At 40.1% G+C, this 24,564-nt stretch overlaps 1 protein-coding gene across 2 annotated transcripts in view; it reads left to right on the top strand.

Moving 5' to 3' along the window:
- LOC117942799 (contactin-4) overlaps nucleotides 1–24,564 on the top strand; it is a 94,577-nt gene that overhangs the window by 57,358 nt on the left and 12,655 nt on the right. The window contains exons 5-19 of one of the 2 annotated variants that reach the window (XM_034868475.1): nucleotides 813–908; nucleotides 3,800–4,003; nucleotides 4,542–4,644; nucleotides 4,781–4,965; nucleotides 7,626–7,768; nucleotides 8,396–8,525; nucleotides 8,846–8,996; nucleotides 13,432–13,559; nucleotides 14,142–14,314; nucleotides 15,852–15,969; nucleotides 18,661–18,819; nucleotides 21,103–21,252; nucleotides 21,853–21,923; nucleotides 22,342–22,576; nucleotides 22,687–22,802. In XM_034868475.1, coding sequence (XP_034724366.1) covers nucleotides 813–908; nucleotides 3,800–4,003; nucleotides 4,542–4,644; nucleotides 4,781–4,965; nucleotides 7,626–7,768; nucleotides 8,396–8,525; nucleotides 8,846–8,996; nucleotides 13,432–13,559; nucleotides 14,142–14,314; nucleotides 15,852–15,969; nucleotides 18,661–18,819; nucleotides 21,103–21,252; nucleotides 21,853–21,923; nucleotides 22,342–22,576; nucleotides 22,687–22,802 — 2,162 coding nt within the window. Of the gene's footprint in view, nucleotides 1–812; nucleotides 909–3,799; nucleotides 4,004–4,541; nucleotides 4,645–4,780; nucleotides 4,966–7,625; nucleotides 7,769–8,395; nucleotides 8,526–8,845; nucleotides 8,997–13,413; nucleotides 13,560–14,141; nucleotides 14,315–15,851; nucleotides 15,970–18,660; nucleotides 18,820–21,102; nucleotides 21,253–21,852; nucleotides 21,924–22,341; nucleotides 22,577–22,686; nucleotides 22,803–24,564 lie in introns of both variants that reach the window. The other variant, XM_034868474.1, reaches the window with a different exon arrangement.

The raw sequence follows: 24,564 nt of genomic DNA, 5'->3' as shown, positions 1-24,564 counted from the left end.
CCCTCTCCTCTAAAATCGTCACATCCGCAACCATGATGGCTGCGCCCATAAACGCAAACTCGACGACTCATTTCTGATGTCCACAAACCAATGGGTGACGTCACTCATGCTCTGTCCATTTATATTAACGGTCTATGGTTCACTTACCATTTGCCATATTGTTGTTACTCCTTGTGTGTCTCACTCTCCAGCGGTGTTTAAGTCTGTTTCCAGTGTTTCCTGATCTGTTTCTTGTATTTTCGACTAAGTCTTTTGCCTGTTGGATTTGTACATTGGCCTGGATTGTTTATTGGTTAATAAACAAACCCACCTTCTACTCCATGTTGAGTCGAGCATTTGAGTCCGACGTTGTCGTGACAGTGTCTGAACAGACTGTGTTACCTCTTTGTACTATTCAATGGTACCAGTGGAATGCATGACAGAATCAGGACTGTATGTCTTGATGTGGGGTATTTCTTTATCAGTCAAGTTCTGATTTGACCACTGCTGATATTAGCTTAATCCCTCCTGGGACTTGGTTGATATTTCTAAGACTTAGAGATTGATAGGTCTTCCCAACATTTCTATTCTCTCACACCACACAGCAGCATTTAATTAAAGGTGAAAGTAATCTCTCAAGCTCAATTGGTTGCTGCAATATTAACAGGGGCCTCTTGGGTTTGACTTGTAAGCAAACTGAACAGACACGGAAGTATTCTCCAGAATGAAATGCCCTTTCCTGGATGTCACCTTTATGTAAAGTTATTGCAGCTGTCAAACTCTGAAAGGTTGTCGTTTCATTTATTTAATTTTTTTAATTTTTTATTCAACAGTTTTGCAGAACTTCAGCAGGAAGTCAAGGAACACGGTGTCGGTGAGAGAGGGTCAAGCTGTGGTTCTGCTCTGTGGCCCTCCACCCCATTACGGAGGTACAGCGCTCTGTTCTAACTATTTAGCATTGTCTGCTGTGGTCTCACATTCCTGCTTGACTCAGCAGTCTTTATTGTTCCTCACACTGCTGCTTATTATCTCACTATACCACTGCTGTGTCTCTTCTGTTTTTATACCTTTCCAACTTCTCTTTTTGCTGCTCCTTCTTTCGAACTCTGACACTGCTTTCCACTCACTTCTCCTTATCTGTCGGACGGGGCACTTTTTTTATGATCAGTCATCGCTCTACCTGCCCAGATTCATGCCTTCACATCTATAGTTCATAGCCTCAAACTGCTTAACCTTGAGCTCACTTTTCTCGCCCATATGATCTGTGACCATGCTGTCAACTATAAAGTCTCCAGTGCTCCACTTCTCCCAACTGTCTTTTTTTTTTTCTCGATGTGGGCAGGTTATCTGCAGGTAATAAAGTCTGCCGGTGGCTGCTGTGGCCAGGGGAGCGTTTATCCCATGGCACAGCTGTGAGTCGACTCATGTGTCTGTGTGCTACTGATTAGCAGACCCTCAAAGTGGTCCGCACTCCTGTAGCCATTTGGTGCCCACCAGCACAATTTCACGCCAGCGTACCAGCCTTTCTCCGCTCTCTGTTGCCAGCTGAATCCTGTGGCCACGTGGGAATTCACACTTTAGCAATTTGCCCTCAAGCCTTCCCTCCCTCCCCCTTTTAAAAGGCTCCATCTCTGTATTTTTCCTCTTAAACACAGAATAGTCACACATTTGATGGGATTAACACTACACGATAATGCTAGCTTCAGGTGCTTTCAATTTTTCAATTTTTTGGGATACCACAAGGTTTATACTATGTCAAAGCTTCTTTAATGTTTGTCGATGCACAACTTGAGGAGAAACAGTGCTGCACCTCGGTAAAAGACGAATCATCTGAAGCTTCTTTGAGCAATCAATAGATAAGTGGTCTAAAAGGAGCCGTGCTGAGAGCTAAACTCTGTCAGAGGACATGAGATTATGTGCCTGCAAGTCCTCTGTTGCTTTGAGACTGCAGCTCTTAAACAGACCCAGTCTCTGATAGTTCCTAATCATGAAAGGTCTGTCAGCTTCTGCCCTGACTTTCCCCTGTAATGATTTTAATTCACTGTTTTCCCTCAAGGAAGCGGGTGGGACTTTTAACCGCCTGCCCAGTCAAAAGGGCTTACTGCAGAATGTCGTGTGTCTGATACAGGAGGGCTACAGTAATAGCCAAGTTCACTCCGCGGTCCCTGCAGACATCTCTGCCCATCTCTCTCTATCTCGCTGTGTATGTGTTTTAAACAGCTACATTGACATTCTTATCATTCCTTTCCCTTCTTTATTTTGACATGCATTCACCTCATTATAATCTGTGTGACAAGAGTTGAAGATCGACTGAAATAAAAAAAATTATAAAACAGATAAAGTAAGCATCCAACGAACTAATAAGCACACGTGTGACCATGTCACCTGATAAGATCTGTTTCTAATTCCATATTTGCTTGATTTTCTGTGATACCAGCCTTGATTCATGGTCAAAAGATTATGCAAGAGTTATTCAGTATTTCTAATTGTCAACAAATTATATGACAAGACATGTACTGCCAAATGGGTATTCGGACCTAAAACAGCCCTATCCTAAAAAAGCAGAAGGGGCTGTTTTGGGTACCAGTGAGACAATGAAATATAATCCAGGAAAGCAGATTTTAGTCATATATCCTTTAGTTTAAATGCTGATTAGATGTCAAAACACTGCACAGTGGTTTGTAATACTATAGTCTTTATCCATATAACATTCCCCTTCTGGGATTAATCCACCGGATGTTACTCTATACTCTTTACTCTTGGTTTAAAGAAATGTCACTAAACCAGAGTGTGTTTTTCTTCCATCCGGGAACGTAGACTTGCCAGATCGTCCTCCGCAGTGCTGGGGAAGAAGGGCTGGCAATGTGAGACGGAATTGACAGCAACATGTTGACCTGAGCATGTAGTTCACAACACTATCAATATGTCATCATGTATATCATCAGTGGGAAAGATATTTGGTTGCCTTGCATGTCAGGAGAGGAACATGGCACAAGTGAAACACAGGAAAAACAAATGTCCTATCCTCTTTACCATATCATTACTCTTTTTGGCATTACATTGAAAGTCATAATCTTTGCCATAGTGTGAGAACACCTTTGGTAATTGCTGCAGTCAAGCAGTATATGGAGTTAGAATTACCAGCAGTCACCAGCATACATACCTTGATTGATAACACAGTTTCCGCCAAGAAAGGCTGTGTTACACCAAATCAGTTGTTCTATATAGGTCGATCATATACACATCAAATGAAATAGGAGACATCATTTCACCATCATTCACATGAAATGGGGCAGATACAACTTTTCCCCATTTAACCCTCCTTGTCTGATGGGCATGCAGAAGACAAGTATTCTAAGAATACACTTTGGAACACCTTGATGCTTTTGGTGTTTGTTTGTAAAGCACTTTGAATTGCCTTGTTACTGAAATGTGCTTTATAAATAAACTTGCCTTGCCACTAGCAAACAATTCACAAATAATGTTTCATGATTAATTCTGGCACAGATCTTGGATGCATCAATAACACACATAAGTATAGTGGAGTTTGGACTTCTATATTTAGCAAGTGTTTTCTACACATATCAGTGCCTGCCAATGTTTCCTTTTACAGACATACTGGTGATGAAAAAAAAAAACCTAACCTTGTTACCACAATCCTTTTCAGGACTTTAACAAGGAAATAGGTCTTCCATGCTTATCCATGCTTTTTTTTCCAATATGTGTACCTCACTGCAGGTAATACTGTAATTTTGAGAAATTCATTTGTAGGTGTACAGTAGCTGTTTTGTATTTTACCTATTCTTTTGGTTTTTTTCAGAGATCAAATATTCATGGGTTTTCAATGGACAGCGGAGCGTCCTGCAACAGGATGCTCGACGCTTTGTCTCTCAGTGGACAGGCAACTTGTACATAGCCAAAGTTGAAGCCTCAGATGCTGGGAACTACACGTGTGTGGTGAGAAACATGATGACCAACGCCACCGTGATCAGTTCTCCAACCCCTGTGGTGGTGCGGAGAGACAGTAAGCATCCTCAGTTCGCATCTGCTGCCTCCTGGATATCTTGTGCACTGAACTGACGCGCGCTGTCGCGGTGGGGGGGCAAGTCTACGAGATAAATTGCTTGTCTTGAGCGTGACACTGTTTTTCCTTTTGCTTACGAGCAAGTTTTTGCACCAGCCCAAAGCCTCTGAACTATACAGGGTTATGTATTCGAGAAACCCTCTGTCTGCATGAAGGCACATATTTACATAACCAGAAATGTAGGCTGCATTGACAAAAATGCATGCAGGCACACGCACAGCAAGGAGCTTGCCACACATACTAAACCCCATCAGGACCGTTTATGTGTACCACTTCAGATTTGAGCTGAGGCAGATATGTAATCCAAACTCATCCATCCGCTAAGCCAAACGCTGTTGTTTGTGGCGTCAACACGCACGCTCCCTCTCTGCCAGTGTCATTCGCGCCACAACTCTTACATCCAATATAAATTACAGGAAACTGCATGTCCATGTTTTGTGTTTTGACTGACTGTGATTTGCTTTTATCCTGTATGCAGTAGTGATGGGTGAATACGAGCCAAAGATTGAGGTTCAGTTTCCTGACATCCTTCATGTCTCCAAAGGATCATCAGTGAAGCTGGAATGCTTTGCCTTAGGAAAGTAAGTGTCAGAAACATAAGCAGGGTGCAGCTCTACCCTTCACATTGCTTTGTAAAATGTGTGAAGTACAAACAGACTGACAAATACGGCTGCAGTCCATGTGGTCAGTGTGACATTTTGTGTGTAACCTCTGCAGCCCTGTGCCTACTATCTCATGGAGAAGAGCTGATGGATATCCACTCCCTGGCAAGATTAAAATCAACCACTCCAGTGGGGTTCTGGAAATTCCATATTTTCGCCCGGAGGATGCCGGTGTGTATGAGTGTGTAGCCGAAAACAGCAGAGGACGAAATGTTGCCAGAGGGCAACTTATATTCCACAGTAAGATACTTTTGCTTCCTGTTTCATTTCTCTCCTTAGTCAGTACTTTTTCATATTTAGCAATACAGTGTTTGTTGGAGAAATGGCTGGTGCTTTATTATTCCTTCCATCTGAATAATTTGAGTTATTTTCTCATTATAAAATAGCCTTAGAATTCCAGGATAATCTGGAGGTCATTTGTGCTCAATGTCTGTGCTTTTTTTTTTTGTTAACGTGAAAGATCTTCCGCCTCTTACTGGACATCTCTTTTTACCAGGGGCTTAAAGTAGGCAATGATGAATTACTCATGTCAGGATAGGTCTACCACCTCCATAGAATTTAAAGGAACCGGCTGTCAAACTGCAAGCTTTGAAATTAGTCACCGTCTACTTCAGTGGATGTTCACAACTGTCTTCTATATGCAAAGAGATGAGAAAGAGTCTTGACTGTTCCCGTCTGTATGTGTTTAAAAGGAACTGGAAAAGATGGATATCAGTCTGTACATTTTTAGTTTTTTTTAAAGATTATGTATTTGTGCTTTCCCGCCTATAACTTTTGACAGGACAGCTAGGTGAGCGAAAGAGGGGAGACATGTAGGAAATTGTCACAGGTCGGACCCAAACCCTTGACCTCTGCGTTGAGGCTAAAAACTCTCAGCACACATTTTTGCTCTTACGTAGAACCTATATAACCGTTTTGATTGAAAATTGAAGCACATAGCTTGACGTCAGTAATGCCAATTATGAAGTGGTAGTTGACAAAAAACGGTAATCAGGCAAGGCAAGGTTATTTCATTTCAAGGTGCTTCACATGCACCATTCAAAAGGAAATAAGCCATACAAAACACATTTATAACAAACACAAATATAAAAGATAGTAACCCTTTTTAAAGCTATTAGAAATATAAAGAATTGAAATAAATTAAAGTTTTTGTGGCCAAAGGTTGTGTCACAGGCAGTGGAGAATATTCAAAGTTTGTATTTGAAGTTGGGCCAAATCCTATAACTTCTACAAGTTTGTTCCACTTCTAAAGGGAGGCCAAAATAAACCTACATGCTGCTTCTTATTTTGGACTCCATTCAGAGCTCATTTGGTAACAGGGTCAGATACGTATTGAGGTTCTAAACGATTAAGAGATTTATGCACAAGTAACAAGTTCTTCAAACTCTATTTCATGACTCATTGGAAGACTGTGTAGACGCCTGAGAATTGGTGTAATGTAGTGTGTTGCTGTTAGGACCCAGCAGTTGCTTTCCTTCGTTTGAGAATAGTTTCTTGGGAGACCTGAAAAGCGACCATTCCAATAGTCCAACCCGCTGGAGATAAAAGCTTGGCCCTGCATGGACATCCTCCAAATCTCCCTATGATAGTATGGAGACTTGATTATTGATTTGATGTGTCTAAAGTATTTTTTGTTGTATTTATTTGGATCCCCATTAGCTGTTACCAGTGCAACAGCTGCTCTTCCTGGGGTCCATAAAAATCAGTGTGAATTCGCAATAGCTGCTACCACATAGGCACATGCATCCATTTATTTATGGATTCGTGCGTGCACACACACACACACACACACACACACACACACACACACACACACACTCACAAAAAATGACTGCAAGAATGTCATATGATTAATCAATAGAAGAACTTCACAATCAGTTGAGTGTGAAATCTCTTCATTCTTGTTAAGACAATTACAGTTTGGCTACATTTACCTCAGTAGTGAGACTATGCACCACACCTCCACCCTTTTCCCTACTGCATAACTGTCTCTCTCTCTCTCACCTCTGGTTTTTCGAGTTATATTTTCTTTTTTGTTTATTGCCCCATGTTGCTGTTATAATGCAAGGAGGTCGACAGCTGTTTTGAATTTGAATGCATTTTTTTGTCTCCAGTGAAGTTGAACTCCCGATTCATAAGTAATGTACCTATAAATATAATTTTGGAATCATGTTACTTTATATTATTATAGTATTTGCCGCATAATACATTTTCCTGTCTGCTTTGAATTTGGTGATTTCTTTGATGAACACCTACTGTACATTGCGCCTGCAGGTCAGTTCCAGGCACTGACTGCATAATGAGCTGCTGCCCCAGTAAATCAGGAACTAATTACACGCAGATTGTGAGCGCAAATTGAATGAAACAAATTTGCTTTGGCCTTTCATGTATGTAAATCTGAACTGAAACCACTCCAGCATTCAAAACTAGACCGGAATTTACTTCACATTAAGAGCAACCACGCCATTTTGACAAAAGCTGCTCAATACTGTTTATGCAGCCTATTTGGGACACACCTGCTACAAATGAATTTTTTTATAATATTGCTATTGAAATCCATTTTATCAGCTCCAAAATGCATATGTCACTATAAAGTAATTTAGGAATGTACCATGATCAATAGCATTAAGTTAATTAGTTCCTACTCATTACAAGGCAATCAGATATTGGTAAAACTAAATATATCTGTAATATGATGTTGACTTTTTTTTGTGTGTGGACATTTTAGGCCTTTATTCGATATACAGCTGAAGTTATGAAAGAGTAGAGATGGGGAATGACGTGCAGCAAAGAGCCGCATGTCAGAGTCAAACCTGTAGCCGCTGCGTTGAGGTAAACCTCTTTACCAGGTGAGCTACCCAGGCGCCCAATGTTGACATTTTTTTTGGTATTTTTCACAGATGTTGAACATCTGCACTGGGTCCAGACACTGAAAGATGCTCATATGGCAATCGATGCTAATCTGCAGTGGGAATGTAAAGCCAACGGTAAGCCTCGGCCTGCATACAAATGGTTGAAGAATGGTCAGCCGCTAACCGCAGAGGTAAGACACCACCACTAACACTGAGATTTGATATTTATAAGAAAATGTAAGAACGTCATCATGATTTAAAAGAATGCAGTATTTTCTCAAAAAATACTGCAAAGGTATCCTACAGAAGTAATTCAGTAACAGCTCTTACTCACGCATAGCAATTGCTGAATTGAAAACCTAAGACACCTAACAAGGCAGAGAATGATCCCCAAAGTTTGCATTCATCTCATTCATGTCTTTCTTCCGACATATGGGCAATTTAGAGCAATGCTGTTGAATAGTCCTGTTTCTGGTTGTAATTGTTTTTAGTAATTTAAATGTTCTTGACTTTCTCTTGATTCTTTTTATTTGTTTGGTTATGTCCTTGAGTTCATATTATTGTTTTTTGTGACTTGCGTGTCCTTCTTTCTACTCCGGTCATGGTATTTTACAATTTTGGCACTGTTTGTGTATTGTCTTTTAAATTTTATTGTGGGTATATTTTTTGTAATCTCAGCTAAATAGAAAATGAAGGCTTGCCCTCAATTGCACCTCTGATGATCTAAAAACAAGTTGATGAAGATGGTCTTGCAAATACAAATACAAAATATCAGACAAAAATGATGGCAAACATTATAACGCTGGCATAATTTGCAGGGGAGGATCCATGTGGAGTCTGGTAGACTGACCATAAGCAGGATTAGTCTGTTGGATGCTGGGATGTATCAGTGTGTTGCAGAGAGTGAACATGGAGCTGTCTATGCCAGTGCTGAGCTCAAGGTTGTGGGTAAGAAGTTAGATTGCCCTGTATTATTTACAATGATACAATGTAGAGGCAAGGCTAAGTTATATTGTACTGTATGTTCATTGTGTTGGAATGAAAGTGTTTTCTATCTGAAAGTTGATAAATAAATAATAAGAGGCTGAACTAGCTCCTTACTGAGCAATGGCCTTGCTCTTTCATTTCCATAATTCTGTCATGCAAACAGCCAGTCTAGTGGGGAAATAGAATTCTCATAATTGCGGGTGATGCACTTGACATTTTTTGCTGATGCCTGATGTCTCACAAAGCGAAACAAATGGCCCTAATACGTTTCTGTTCCTCAGCTTCCCCACCGGACTTCAGCCGGCGGCCTGTGAGGAAGTCCACAGTGATCCAAAGGGGGGGCGAGGTGGTTTTGGAGTGTCGCCCCCACGCTTCCCCAAGGGCCACAATCTCCTGGTGGAAAGAAGACAAACTCCTGAAGGACAGCAAGAGGTAGGGTATTGTATGCACCGCTGCACATGCTAATGATGGCATCTGTTAAAGGGTTTGCTCATGTTGTCATTTTCATTCATAGGACTCATTCTTATCTATGTATTTGCTCAAGCAGACATGTTTAAGTCAGTGTAGCATACTACAGCCTTGCATGGTCCAACAAAGTTTGTTTTTTTTGTTAGAAAAAGATTTTGTTTTTCTGTTGACATACAGTAGTTTTGTCTTTTCACTGGATGTTAGAATGAGGACATGGCCCCTACTCCATCTTTTTTTCGAGGCACAAGATACAGAGTGCAATATGATTTAGCTGTTTGAAACTTCAAAGTGTCCTGCGGTTTCACAGCTCTTCAAGGCAGTCAAAGTGCTGGATGTAGAACAGAGATTCTGCAGGGACGCTCTCTCTGTGAAAACCATAAAGTAAAAACGATCTTACCACATCCTTCAGTGAAACTCTATCAGGCTACATGACTGGCCACACCATCTCATGATTTAGGGTGTGAGGCAACACCCGCGAGCTAAAAGAAACTGTTTGTTGTTGCACTCGGCCTTAGCAGACACTAATACACAGAATAAGAACCAACAGAGTTCAAGCACAGTATGAGAGCTGCTTCCATTAAATGTTCAAGGAAGGAGTAGGTTTAGAAAAACAAGGGCTGGGCTGGGTAACTGCTAGAAAGGTCTGAAAAGTAGACACTCAACAACAGTTTTCAGGTAAACAGTTTAGTAGGTGTTAACAATCAGTGAAAATCACTTTCCAGCTTAAACGTAACCTTTGTAGAGATGCTCCAAACAGAAACTCTACAGGCCCCACTGTTGAATGTTATTATTTTACCCTAACTACTGAATTGGAGCATTTAGTTAATTTCATAACGGGAGAAAAGACTGTAACCTGGTTTGTCTTTCAGACCGTTTCTCAGTATGCTTGCCCAGTATGAGACACACAATTGAAAGCAAGCAAGTCTTTTATATGTAAACACCGTCCAAAAGCCTTGTCATTCTTAAGTAGTTTAAATAACTTAATAGCATCAATTTTCTCTGAGAGATACTTTTAGTGACTTAACAGCTTCCCATAGGGAGACTTTGAAATAAAAAAGGGCACAATAGCCTTTCTCTCTGTCTTTTTTTCGACAAATTAGCTGTTTCTAAATGTATAATTTAAGTTAAGGTGAGGCAGCGTTATTTGTATAGCACTATTTATTGAATGTCCTTTTATACTAACTTTCCCAGAGATCTTTATTTTTCATACAAACTCCAACAGAAAAACAACATTTTGCAAAATACAGTGAACAGATAGTACTTGCCTTTTGTCAATTAAACTCCAGACAGGATTTTTCTCCAAACTGAGTTGAATGTTGGGATTCATAGAGGGAAGTTTGTACTGTTTTTCTAAAATTAGTTTCACTAGAAATGGTTTCAGATAGGTAAGTCCTTGCCTTAAACTGCTGTATCCAGGGCACAGGTTATTTGAACGACTTTCTTTCTTTAGCGCAAAAACTTGTCACGTCTCAAAGGTTTATATGCATAGTATTCATGTGACTCCCCAATGTGAAATCAGGAAGATATACCTTAGCAGCTTACTTAAATTTGCTGGCAGCAAATTGCACAATAATAACCTTTTTGGTTAATACAGTTCATGCCCATTCATGTTGAAGGATTTTCCTCCTGCTGCTATATTTTGTAAGAGCTCGGTCCATTCTCTTTGAAAACCACTATATGATGTAACCACCAGTTGCTTTTCAATTACCTTTCTCATTTCAGATTGCAACAATGTCAGTACAGTGGTTTAAAAATCAAATTGTCTCTCTGTATCATTGGTCAAACCCGAGATGCTAAAAGGTTTGCAGAAAAGGGAGAAATAGTCGTGACTATCTGGCCAAAGTACTGTTAAAATTCAAGACTGCAAAGTATCTGCTGACTCAAATTTTGTAGTTTTAATAACATTAACATTAGCATGCTGGTCATGCATGCTGCTTATGTGTCAGATAAAGTCTATAGCTTCTCTCTTGCTGTTTTTATCCTTTTTCATTTTATTTTTGGCTCAAGTCAATATGCAAAGCCATATTTCCATAGACTCTATGTAACTCACTGGACCGGCCTCAACACGTGACCACTGGGATTGTTTAGTACTCAAGTTCCCCATGGGCTAGTCGGTAGGACAGGGAGAAAAATTACCCAGGCATTATGACAAGAATATAAATTCCCAGCATAACGGAGATTGTCTACAAAGTAGATAGTTCTTTACGTTTCTATTTGTTTTGCTGCTCGCTGCCCCTTAGGTCATGTTCTCAGTGCACCTCCATCACTCAGTGTTTGATATTTTTGTCAATAAATAAGCGCGAGGCACCCTGTGTTAGACATGCTCTCTGGGTCTCAGCTCGGCCCTGAGTGAATACATATTTATTCCAATGTTTAGCCAATGTAAAATTGTTTTTTTTTTTTTTATGCTGGCTGCTCACAGCATTTCTGTTTGATTTACTCAATCCAAAGGTCACAACAGGGGAGCATTATCTGCCTCATTTATGCATATGTTTACATGCTTTCCAAATTGTCTGCGTAGAACCAAGGCGCTAAAGGTAAATATTCTTATAACTGTAATATAATAACTCTGTCTGAACAGTGTCTCATTCTTCTGCTACTATAGTCCGAATAAGATAATATACTCATCTAAGTCACCTTCCATCATTATATATATGGCTGGAAGCAATGAGCCTAATGAACAGTAGGGAGAGTTTTCTCGCCCTGCCTCTCAGGCCACATGCAGGCTGCCCTACTTAAAATCTGCTGGCGCTGTAAGGAAAGCCTGCATTACTAAAACTACTCAGTGCAGAAAAAAGGTCCAGCCAACAAAAATTTTCCTGTAATAGTTTTATTTACAGTTAATATTATCCTTAAAAAAATTACAGAAGTGAACATCAGTCAATAAACAACAAAAGTGAAGCACAGAGCATTTTCTCTCAGAGAGCATGAGAAATCAAAATAATTTCAGGGGGGTTAGCTTTAACATAGTCTGTATCCACGACGTTACACTTCCGGGATTGCTCCATTGCCGCCGGAAATTCTCCCGGATTTCACTCATTTTGGCCGGAAAAGCATTGCCTTGGGTTTCCTTTGTGTTGGCATTTCCAACTCTGGTCGATTTATGAGGGCAACGTTTAACCTTTTATTTTTGGCCATTTTTAGGCCTTTGTTTGAAAGGACAGCTGAAGACATGAAAGGGGAGAGGTGGGGGAATGACATGCAGCAAAGGGCTGTAGGTCGGAATCAAACCCCGGCCTGCTGCGTCAAGGAGTAAACCTCTAAATATGGGTGATTGCTCAACCAACTGAGCTATCCGGGCGCCCGATGGTTAACCTTTTTTCAGATGTCTGCAGGGTAAATCCAGACAGCTAGCTAGACTATCTGGCAAATCTGTGTTTTCTCTTTCACGACTAAAACAACCATCAAACAAGTTCCTTCCTGAGCCTATTCCACCACTGCTCCATCCGGCACTTAGTACCACTAAAGGCTATTGTGATTGGTTTTAAGAAATACCAAGAAACAAGATCACGTCTCCAATCCTGCAATGCTATGTGGACTCGACACACCCTCCTCCTCCACAGCGCCGCGGTGGAGGAAGGTCTGGCAAAGCAAGACCAATGTCAACATAACATTTTTTTGTTTTTGTACTGTACATGTTTTTTTATTTCTTTTTTTTTTTACTTTAACCTACACCCTGGAGTATAAAACTAATATATTCACACTTTCAAAAAATCTAATTTAATTGGCCACATTTTAACTAGAGAATATTACAACAAAGGGAAATGTAGTTCATGAAAGTAAGTCACAAGCTGTAATAACCAGACAACAATGGGGTCAAAATTCCTTTGTGTAATTGTTGTTTCTTTCAAGCGCTCTCATCAGACTCCCACTTTATTTCTCCCATGAGACCATTTTTTTCAAGTGAGATGCTCCTTCATGTCTTCGTGCAAATACTATTCAGAAATGGCTTATAGGATGCTGATACTATCTCCATGTGTTGTTGAGCGATAAGGCAGCAGGTAAAGATCCCATTCAAATTGCCTTTCTTCAGTGCTGAACTCCTCTTCCTTTCACTGTCCTGTCCAGGCCTGGTGACCTGTTGTGTATCCAATTAATCTGTGCATTTAAGCTAATATTGTGCTGTCAATACTATGCTGACCTACAGCAAATCTGTTCTGCTTCAGCTAAGTTAATTGTCATCTTCTGAGGCATGCAAATAGACTTTAGAATATATTCTAAAGCCTTCATTCAAAAATGATTTAATGGGGGGGGGGATTTAAATGGCTTGAGAAATGACACCATAACTCTTCCGGGAAGTTTCAACCTTGAGTCTTATTATGACTTTTCATTCAATTAAAAACTAATAAATACTTAGGGAACTTATGGTGGGGTGTTTCAGTTTTGTCCCTCTCCTTAGACAGACCATAATGGAGGATGGGACTCTACGTATCGCCAACATCTCCAAGTCTGATGGAGGCAGGTACACATGTTTGGCCAGAAACCATTTTGGAGCATCCAGCAGCACAGGGACACTGGTGGTGAAAGGTAATTCTTATTTTTTGTCTCCACAGGTTTTCACTACTGTACCTTTTAAACCAAGGCTTTAAACTTTTGTTAAGGGAAGAAAATACTAGCTCAAGCATGAAATTGATATGAAAAATAGAGGCGGATTATGTTCCTGCCGCTTTGACAGACGTATAAGTCATCTATGGTTTTGTCAGCTGTGAGTTATTGTTCATGTAGCAGAGGAAAGGCAAACCACCGCCGTCTATAGCTGTGATTGAGGAATATTTTGTCACTAACATTTAATTTAAAAAGAGCTCGCGTAGCATTTTCAGATTTGGGTTTTTAAATAATGATGATTATAGAGAGAGACTTTTCTTTTACTTTCTAGTTGGCATTGTGATTGCAGTGTGTTTAATTATTCATTACTGACTTATGAGAGGCATTCGCTTCCTAAGTGAAGTTATTTAAGGTCACTTAATTACACTGATAGAGCCAAATCTGTCTCACTATTCTGGGCAAATGAAGCTTTATTACTTTTTTCATCTTGCTGGAATATTATAGAGATACAGTGCTGCATACAGTAACAAATAATTATCCCTTTTTGCTTCCATAATGGTGTAGAGCCTACCAAGATTACAGTCCCACCCTTGAGTTTGGACGCCACCGTCGGACAGAGTCTTGTGCTGCCATGCGAGGTGTCTAGTGATTCGTCCCCAAGTCCCGTCTTCAAGTGGTTTTTCAACGGGAAAGCCATTGATTTCAGCAGGCAGGACCACTTTGAGATGATTGGAGGGGTATGTACTGTATAATATGGGTGAGAACCTTTTTTGAGATTTTAGGCAAAGAAAATCACCAACAAGGATTTGACATACACGAGAGTCTACAATATGCATATAAAATGTCAGTGTGCTTTGAATTTGAATGCTTCTCAACCATCACATTTTTCATCAAAAACTGAACTGCTATGAGACCCACTTCAGCTATTCAATGATAGTAAAGCATTACTGATGATTACTAACATTACACAGAAACGGAGATGTACATCATCTTAAAGGGATAGATTGACATTTTTTGACAATTTGCTTTCACTTTGATGAGAAGATCAGTACCACTCTCCAGAGTGGTTTCAATCTTCTCATTGAATTTCAGCAAGGAAGTGAACAAAGTAAAAAGCAGCATGAAGCCCCCTGGTCGTCCCAGGCCTTTCTGTGTGGAGTTTGCATGTTCTTCCTTGTGTGTGTGTGGGGGGGGGGGGGGGGGTTTGCCGGGTTCTCCGGTTTTCCCCACTTCTAAAAATATCAAGCATCCCTCTCTATCAAGCTGATGTGTGGTGAGCGTCTGGCATTGTAAGGCTGCCATGCATCACCCAGGTGGGTGCTACACATTGGTGGTGTTAGGGTAGTCCCCTCTCTGAAGCGCTGTGAGTGTGTATGATAAAGTGCTTTACAAAGGTAATGAATAAAGAAGGGAATTTCTCACAGTGTCAGACTATTCCTGTAAGTAGGTAAAACTAAACTGATGACAACATAAAAGCACCAAGATAATTGTAAGGTTTTAAGGTGGATTTTACCTTTAAGCCAACGTGTCAGAAACTAACCTAATTCACAGATGTTTCCCTGTGTTTTTTCTAAGCGGGAACCTGCAAATAGGAATGACATTTCTGCATTCCCGGAGGTGATCTCACTGTATGAGCAAATCAATTAATTTATCCCCGCACAAAGGAGCCTAAATGTTTGTAATTACGACATTTATGCTCCCTCGGATTGCACACACCAGGCCCACTGATGTTGCTGTACAGCCCTGACATTTCCAGAGTCAATTGCAACAGCTGATTAACTTGCCTCAGCTTTTTACACAAAGGGACAGATTTCGGAATTGCTGTAGTTTGCTTAAAAAGTGTGTACGCGTACTGTATGTGTGCGCACGTGCGTACTGCATGTGTGTACGGCAGATAAGTACAAAAGCAACTCTAACAAATTTTTAGTGTCCCTTTTTGGTCTTAACAGTAAGAGTCATTCATCTGAACCATAAAGGAAAAGTATAAACACAACAAACCAAGTCCAAAGAAAACCACTGTCATTTTGATAGCCTTTATTACAATGTAAAGCAGAATTAATTTGTTTTGCTAGACTCTCATATCATCTTTTTTCTAGTGGTGTTGTGGTGAATTCTCCCAAAATTCTTTTGTGGAGGATTTACTGCATATGACTGAGAAAGAAATTGAATGTGTTCTGAGGATTTCCATACTTATTCTTTTTTTTTTTTGACTTTGCTACTTTTGGTGTTTTTCTTCCTCTGCAAGACTTTTCTACAAATATGCTTTGTCATTAGGGATTTGCCGGTGACCTGATGGTGAGGAACGTTCAGCTAAAGCATTGTGGGAAGTACGTGTGTATGGTACACACTGAAGTTGACACCGTCTCGGCAGCAGCAGACTTGATTGTCAGAGGTATGCCTCTTCCTCCTTTCTTATAATGCTTGTCATTTTTGCGGGACTCTACGGAGGTTTTCAATCTCTTGATGCTTGTTTTTTTAAGTTTGTGTGTGTGTGTGTGTGTGTGTGTGTGTGTGTGCGTGTGTGTGTGTTTCTGTGTTTCTCATAATATTACGACACACACATTTCACTGCTGTCAGATAAGAACTGTATCACCAAGCCAGACAGAATTTCCCAGACTAGAGTGAGAGGAAATGTTTAATGTTGTGATCTTCGCATTAAAATGTCTTTAATGTGACGTCTCGAGTATTGGCCAACCAGCTTCAGGATGTCCACGCCGTCTCCCTCGTCACCTCACTCCCACCAAATGTTCAACCCTCACTCCAAAGTAGTGTTCATTACTATGGCAAAGAACACTAGTTGTGAGGTCAGTCTTTTTTCTGGCACTATGATTTAATATGCTGTTTGACTAACGAAACGTTAGGTAACTAGTTGGTAAAGAAACGTTAACCTTCCAAATAGTTGTCTTGTAATATGATACTGTAATATCCGAGCAGGAGTTGCTGGTTGTATTGCCAGTAAAGAGCTCTGGGACGTCGGCTACCAGCGTCAGTTGTTAGCCATCAGTAGGTGACTGCCAGACAGGTACCGCCAGATTACGGTCCTTACAGGGGCCAACGGCGTGCCAGAAAAAGTGAGCGTCTTGAGGCAAGACTAATTAAGGTTCGAAAAAAAAAAGATCTTGGTTTAAATGTAAACACTCCTGAGGATCGAACGAGCGTTTCCTGGGTGAATGTATTTTTGCCGCAAAGTGAACTTTGCGCTCTGGCTTGAGAGCACAGTGTGCTATTTTATTTTGAAAATATATGACATTGAATATTGGAGTGCATAAATAAGTGTTTGGCATGACTTGCCGAGTGGCACTATCCACGGTATTGAAAGAGGCATCAGAACTATGTGCAATGTTGACGTCCGTTTTATAAATGAAGAGAATTGGATTATGATGATAAAAACAGTTAGAAAGTCTGTAATGGCTAAAAAATAAAACAACTAAAAAATTCAGTCATGTTTGCGACTCATTCATTTCTTAATTGTCTTCTCAGAGTACACCAGAGTGCTACATTTTAAAGCGGATATTTAAAAGAAAAAATCTTTTGGGTTTAAGTGTTTTTTCACCTTTTTTCCCTATTAAGAGTTTGCAGGTATTATGTTACAGCGCTATCTACAGTATTGTAGCTATATGATGGTCTTTTGGTAAAGTAGCATTGATCCCTTTAAGGGGGGGGGTACATTTTGTCCCCACCATTGATAAAAAATAATTCAGCAGATGCAGGGATAGATTAAGCAGAAAGGGGGAAAACCCACGTTATACTCTGTAAAATTGCACCCCGACTATACATTTTCAATTAAAAATTGATCATTACTGATAGAATGTTACTCATTTTTGCATTTAAATGGTAGTGAGAAATTCAAATAAAAAGTCACATTAACTTTTACAAATACAAAATAGCCGAGGACGTGGATTGGTGACTGGAGTTCTTTAGAGTTACATTTACAATTAAAAGTTACATGGTAGGATGTGATGCCTGATCACATTATTTAGGTAACTCACAAATTCTGAAAGTCCTGAAAGTGCGGGGTTGTGAGAGCAAAGACAACTTCCATATACAAGGACACCTGCTTTTTTTATTAATGAAAGCTCAGTGCACAACAGTATGCTCCAAAAAGGTCATGGAATATAAATTTGAGGGGTGTGGTGATGAATTATTTTCCATTTCTTAGCGAGTCACAGGGTTGGCCTGATCCTTTTTACTGTAAACAGCTGTGCCAATCACATCCATGATTGAAATGGATAACCACATGGAGAGGAAATAATACTGTTGTCTGGGAGGTTCAGATTGGCAGAGCATGACATCAAGCTCCGGCAGCTAAAGTCAGATGATGCAGCTTTTACACACGGATTGTATGTTTCTCTATGCATAATATGAAACCAAGCATGGTTGATACCCAGTGATCTTCTTTCAGCTGCAGTTAGTCCCGCTGAGGGCTCACTGCTACTTTTACAGATTTTGGGCTTAGCAGGAAATCTCACATGAGTTACCCAAGTCCCTGTCTGTTTATTTGATCTCATGTTGCTGCGTTCCCTAATTTCAATGAGATCCCAATTGAAAATCCTGCCTTGTTTTCTAAATCCCTAAACTGGTCTCTCATGTTATTGTTGAATAAAGATTTCTCTCCTCTTCGTAAGACCAGGCTCCACAAGAAGAGCATTTTTATAATTTTCCTTTTGGGTGATTGCACACGTCTCCAGAAATAGTTCCTCTCACTTGATAATACTTCCTCATTCACCTGAGCATGATTTCCCTCATATTTTTTTTTTTTTTTCATAAGTATGTGATAATGTTATATTACAGTTCAAGCGTGGGGATATTTTAAAGCTGAAAGTTGAATTTTGTTTAACTTAAATTGAAACTCACTGGCCTCATATATAAGTTAACTCATCCAGTAGATGGCCTAACATGAGGAAAGTGCACTATTCAGTGTATTGATTAGACTGACACTACCAATAGAACTCATTATATCTCCACTAGCCCTGAGATGAGGTTGTTAAGCAGAGTTTTGAATCACTTGTGAGTCTTTGAGATCTGGCTGCTCTTGTGCAGTGTGGTTGATGCAGGTGTCTGTCCTTGTTTCTGGGTGTCGCAGGACCTCCTGGTGCCCCGGAGAGCCTGGTGGTGACTGACATTACTGACACCACTGTGCAACTGTCCTGGGGCTCTGGACCTGACAACCACAGTCCTGTTACCACGTACATGATACAGGCCAGGACCCCCTTCTCTATCGGCTGGCAGACTGTGAGAACAGGTAACAGCTCCTCATTTTCAATTTAATGTAAGTCAATACAGCGGAATTATAATGTACTGTGTCTCTGGTCATTGGAGACTTAACTCTCTTTCTCAGATGCAATTACTTTCTATTTAGTTAGCCTCCAATAGACAAAAGCAAATGAAAAGGAAAGGGATGGAAGGAAAATTACAGTCCCGTTGTTAAAGTGATGGATAACTTTTAACTTTTTGTCGCAAAGTGGGGCCAAAAAATACCGGCATCCAATCTGTAACAGTAGTCCTGTCACTCATGTGACATGTTAAGCAATGTTTTCAAGTAATTTCTTCATGCTTAAAACACATGAACACATCACAGAAAAAGTTTCCTTGAGTGACACTTTTCCGCAACTTGGTGTGTTTTTAGTGTAACATGCAGCATGTTCCAACTAACTGATCCTGGGTTTTTTGAGAACAATCAAGATATTTGAGTTTCAAAAATCCAATTAAAATGCACCAGCTTTATACAGTATTGTATAATGAGAAAACATTTAGATTACAAGGATCTGTTTAAGGGTCCGCCGGCAAATTATCATTGTAGTTTTGGGGTGGGGGTGGGGGGGGCGTAGACTTACAAGAGTCTTAACAGCAAAGTTAAAGATTTCCTGTCTTGGAGTATCTAGTATGGGTTAGGTTCCTGAAACACTAGATCCTCTATTTCCCATAATGCAAACAAGGATTCTCTTGATGAAGGTCCTGAGGGACCGAAACATTAGTTTTTGTAAATAAAAGGTGATGCCATATCAAGAGCAGAATGTGGAATGTTCCGTTGGTTCATAATGCAATCAAAAATATATTGTGTTAGGTCCTCCCTGCCTGGCCTTCCTATCTCCCCGCCCCAAGTATTAACACCGCCTTTCTGTTTAAAAGTTCAAATTCAAGACCGTTCCGTTTAGCACCATAAAGGTCATTACGCAGGCAGTAACATACATTACAAAACCGCTGACAGTCATAAGTTCATGACATAAATTGCTCATATTATGCTTTTTGGCTTTTTCCTTTTCCTTTATTGTGTTATATATCTTTTTGTGCACGTTACAGGTTTTCAAAATGAAAAAGCCCAAAGTCCACCCCAAAGGGACTTACCATCTTCCAGAGAAAACACAGCTTCAAACTAGCCTGACAAGTTGTTGGGTCTGGGAACTCACCATTGGCAGGGCTCAATACAAGGGGCGGGATTAACAGTTGTCTTTCAAATTCCCTCTGCACGTAATAGGACAGCGCTACAACCAACCAGAGCAATGCTAGTTGATGTATCAAACTCCAAACACATCTTCTTTTTTTAAATGACTGAAGTGCTTAACTCAAATTCTTTCGTATCGCAGCAAAAGCAAGTTTGAAAGACCGCTGTTCACTAGAAGCAGAAGCCATTTTCTTTGTTTTCAAGTAGCAGAAAACTAATGTGGAACCGTCACAATTCTACCATCCTTATGTTAAGCCCGCCCATCAACGATATACACAATGAGATTGGCTTGAACAGAATTTATTTTTTCCAGCTAGAAAGCCAACGGCAAGTTGCTAGACTGATTCTAGCTGTAAATGACATTTGCTGCTGCTACAGGCTGCATCTAGATTTCTAGGATAGCTCCAAGCAGCTCAATTGTAGTGCAGCTTTAAGTTCTCTAAAAAAACGCTCATCATGTTCTAACACACGTTATAATGCTCACCTAGCTGCTAGCATGACATGCTAGTATGAGATGCTGTCATACTCTGCAACTAACTAGCTAGCAGTGCTTTCCTAGCTTCTGCACTTGTGCGACTCCCAGCTAAGATGGAACAAAAGTGTTATGCCTCACTCTGTAGCTAAAACGGAATGCTCAATACACAAGGTGAAAAGAAGAGCAGCAGCAACAAAAATATGGTGTTTTGAAGATTAAAACACATAAACCTATTCTGGTACAACCTCTAAATACAATTATGAACCTCAAAATGAGCATGATATGAGCACTTTATAGCAAGGAAAGACTTACAGAATCAATTATTTCCAATTAACCAATGCAATCCTTGCATTTATGACTTAAATTGCATTATGGCATGCAGACATTGCTGTGCAATTTCCACAATAATAGCAGCATGCGTAGAATACTGAACATCCTGTAATTGGAATAATATTAAATCATCACTTCATTTTGATGTACTTCACTAGTTTGTGCAATGTTTTTATATTTTGTATTTTATATTTGTTGTTAAATTGTTAAATGTGCCTCAATAAAACGTAAAAAAATAAATAAAAAACACATCTCAATTCTAAATTCTTTAATCCTAGTTCCTGATTCTGTGCCTGGACAGATGATGCATGCAACAGTGAACGATTTAAACCCCTGGGTGGATTATGAATTCAGGGTGGTGGCAATCAACAGTGTTGGTGTTGGAGAACCCAGCATGCCATCAAAACAGATTCGAACCAAAGCAGCAGGTATTCCTCAATTTGTTGTTTCTCTTCATAACAAATTAGTCAGTCCCACTGGGGATATATCATTTAACCGTTTCGGTCAGTGCACCCTGTGATGACCCTGTGATGTTGCTCATTTCAAATCTCTTGTTTGCTTCCATGCCAATACTTATAATTACTCAGTCAAATGCAAAAGTGGACAACAACTGGACATTGAATTAAGGATCAACACTGAGCTTCTGTATGTCAAAAATCTGGAACATGGTTAAAACTGAAAACTTGCATTAACTGAAACGTTAGTCTATGTTTACAAGGGTCATCGACATGAAGGTGTCTATTTTGAACTGGTTAGCTGAGTAATTTCATCCCGCTGGTTGAATCACAAGGGAGCAAGACTCCCATTGTGCCTCACACATGGGGCTGACACACCATGCTGGGCTTATAACGTCGACCAAATTCCTCTGATTTGTGATTAACCTATTGTATGTAAATAAGAAGCTCTACAAACTGACTGTTACCACCTCATTCAAAGCTGTGTGGTTTAACAGATTTCTCAGCACCTGCCTGAGACATTACAGCCCAAACGCAGGAATGACTTTCTTTGTTTTCTTTCTGCCTGTTTAGTTCCCAAGGTTGCGCCAGTTAATGTGAGTGGTGGCGGAGGTGCTCGAGGAGAACTCGTTATCATGTGGGAGGTAAGAGGATCATAGGCATTTCTGGTTGGGCATTTATTGTGGCTTTTTTTTTTTCCTTTCAAATCTCTTTGATGAGAATGGACTTCTGGCAGAGTTAGTTTGTCTGCAATGGCCTGGCTTCAGTGGAATGGCTTTTAATTAAAAGCAGAGCTCTTCTGATTTGCTGCCTGCTGACTCCCCCTGTTGTGTAAATCAAAATGGAGATACAGAGCCAGTGCACATTTCATTTTTGTAAATCTAGAATAAGGTGACAACTTTACATTTCTTGGATGTGGTTCAAAGTGGAGCAATATGCTGTATTGGTGCATTTGTGGGACATAAAACACTATTTCTACTTTACTTTGTTTACTACCCCCTAATTTAATTTCTGCTCACAGTTGTTTGGCTCAAAGGCGTGACTTTTCTGTCCCTATCTCAGCCAGTTCCAGAGGAACAGCAGAGCGGAGACGACTTTGGCTTCGTTGTGGCTTTCCGCCCACTTGGCAGCAGCACCTGGATCCAGACAGTGCTGGCATCACCTGATGCATCGAGATATATTTACAGAAATGACAGCATCGCACCCCTGTCCCAGTTTGAAGTGAAAGTGGGAGTCTACAACAGCATGGGAGAGGGGCCTTTCAGCCGCATTGTCAAAGTGTTTTCTGCAGAAGAAGGTGAATGCCTGCACATTCTGCAAACAGAAATACAGTTGGTCATGTTAATTCAAGAAGTGTAGCCTACTCTTAATTGCAAACATGCATAATTCATGATCTTTTCTATTCAGAGCCCTCTGAGGCGCCATCAAGAGTTTGGGCCCGCCCTGTGTCAGCCTCTGAGATCGAAGTGTACTGGGAACCAATTCCCCCCGGGTCCAGCAGTGAGAAGATCATTGCATATGAGGTATGAAAAAGAAAAGTTATTTATATTTCAAACAAGGAGTAGACATTAATCCCAAAATGACAGATAATAAGCTGGCGTTCATTTGAATAGAACCACCGGTGGTGACAACATGGAGATATACTGCACGTGTTGGAGCAGCAGATTTTTCACGGGCTAATCTAGAGGATGAATAGGTCTGTTGGCAGCTGTTCCCGTCTCCAAAAGACCTCAATTCCAAGGCTGTCTGAGAGCTTCAATTCCCAATAATAAATAAATAAGAGAAAGTGTGAACATCATACATCACTACCCTGTACAACAAACCCTCTCCTGGGATTTAGCTGTGGAAAACCTAGAAAAAATAAAAATATTCTCTCCTAAGCCCCAGTTATGTTTTATGGTAGGGCGTGCCCAGATGCATGACCTCTTCTGAGAAGCTTTGAGGCCATTGCCGGTGTTTGGTACACACATTGTTATACAACAGGGTTTTGAAACACCATGAAGGCATTGTGGGAGCTAGACAGAGCAGTTCAGCTGAGTAATGTTTGCATGAGTAGTCATGCTGAAATGGGGAAACTAATTGTACAATTTTAAATTGTAATTCTATTTTCAAATGTTGAAAAAATATATCTTCATTTGGGTACTAGATATTTATTCCAATTCACACAGTGACTAACTATTACTAAACATGTCCGTTGGGTTTTTGTGATATGTTCTAATGTATTTAATTTTAAGCTAAATTGACTCTCAAATCATATTTCAGTGGAACATTTCAATTGCAGAGGCTGGGCACAATGCCAACAAGTGTACTTTACAGGGCTACTACAAGCAGTTGTGTTTCACTTTGGTTTATAATTTAGGTAATTTAGCAACTGCACATATACAGTAATTTCCTCTGCCAAGGAGGTTATGTTTTGCGTCTCAGTCTGTCTGATTTGTTGGTCTGGTTTGTTGGTTTATTTGTTTCTTAGTCGGCAGGATTACAGAAAAACTACTGACCCGACTTTCATGAAATTTTGTGGAAGAGTGTAATATTGGCCAAGGAGGAAACCAGTACATTTTGGAACGGATTGGAATCACAGGGCAAATTGTCTTTCACTTTTGTTAACTTTGCAGGATATGGAATTTGTGCTGTGTATGTGGTATTGGAATAATTGGAAAAATGAGTTCCCAACTTGGAAACTTCACGCTGAATTATTATTGTGAGATAGGGCATGCCTTGAGGGAGGTGTGCACTCTCAGAGAGCCCTTGTAGTTATCAAAACTATTCACGATGAACAGATGTTGAGGCTGCTTTTAAAAAGTGACTTATTTCATATTTAGTTAGCCTTTTAGATTCAGAACTTAACAGTTGTCAAATGCTTATACAAAGAGTTTGACAATAATTCACACACAAAATATGTTACACTGCTTTAATGGAGGAGACATCACTCCATTTCAACTAATGATTTAGTTAATCGGGCTGTGAAGAAGAAGGTGTGAAGTGTGTAAGTAAGCGATAGGCCTCAGTATCAATCACTTACATTAGCCTGTAGGAAATACTTTTATACAATGTATAGTAATGCAGTTGAATGCAAGGAATGATTCAACCCATTTATGCCCAGCTCCGCAGGCTACAGCAGCCATTTTTCACCAACACATCTGTTCATAGATAGTTTTGTTTTCCCATAAGTACAGGTTCCCCACATATCCTAAAGTTGTTCCTGACACTAAGGGCGTTTCTCAATACCAAGTAAGCAAAGAACGGACTTGTGTTCTTGGGGAGACCGTACTTGCTAGCTCTACC

The sequence above is a fragment of the Etheostoma cragini genome, chromosome 4, assembly GCF_013103735.1.
Source record: "Etheostoma cragini isolate CJK2018 chromosome 4, CSU_Ecrag_1.0, whole genome shotgun sequence".
Taxonomy (NCBI): Eukaryota; Metazoa; Chordata; class Actinopteri; order Perciformes; family Percidae; genus Etheostoma; species Etheostoma cragini.
The sequence above is the reverse complement of the archived record's forward strand: the minus strand, read 5'-3'. Positions and strand labels throughout refer to the sequence as shown.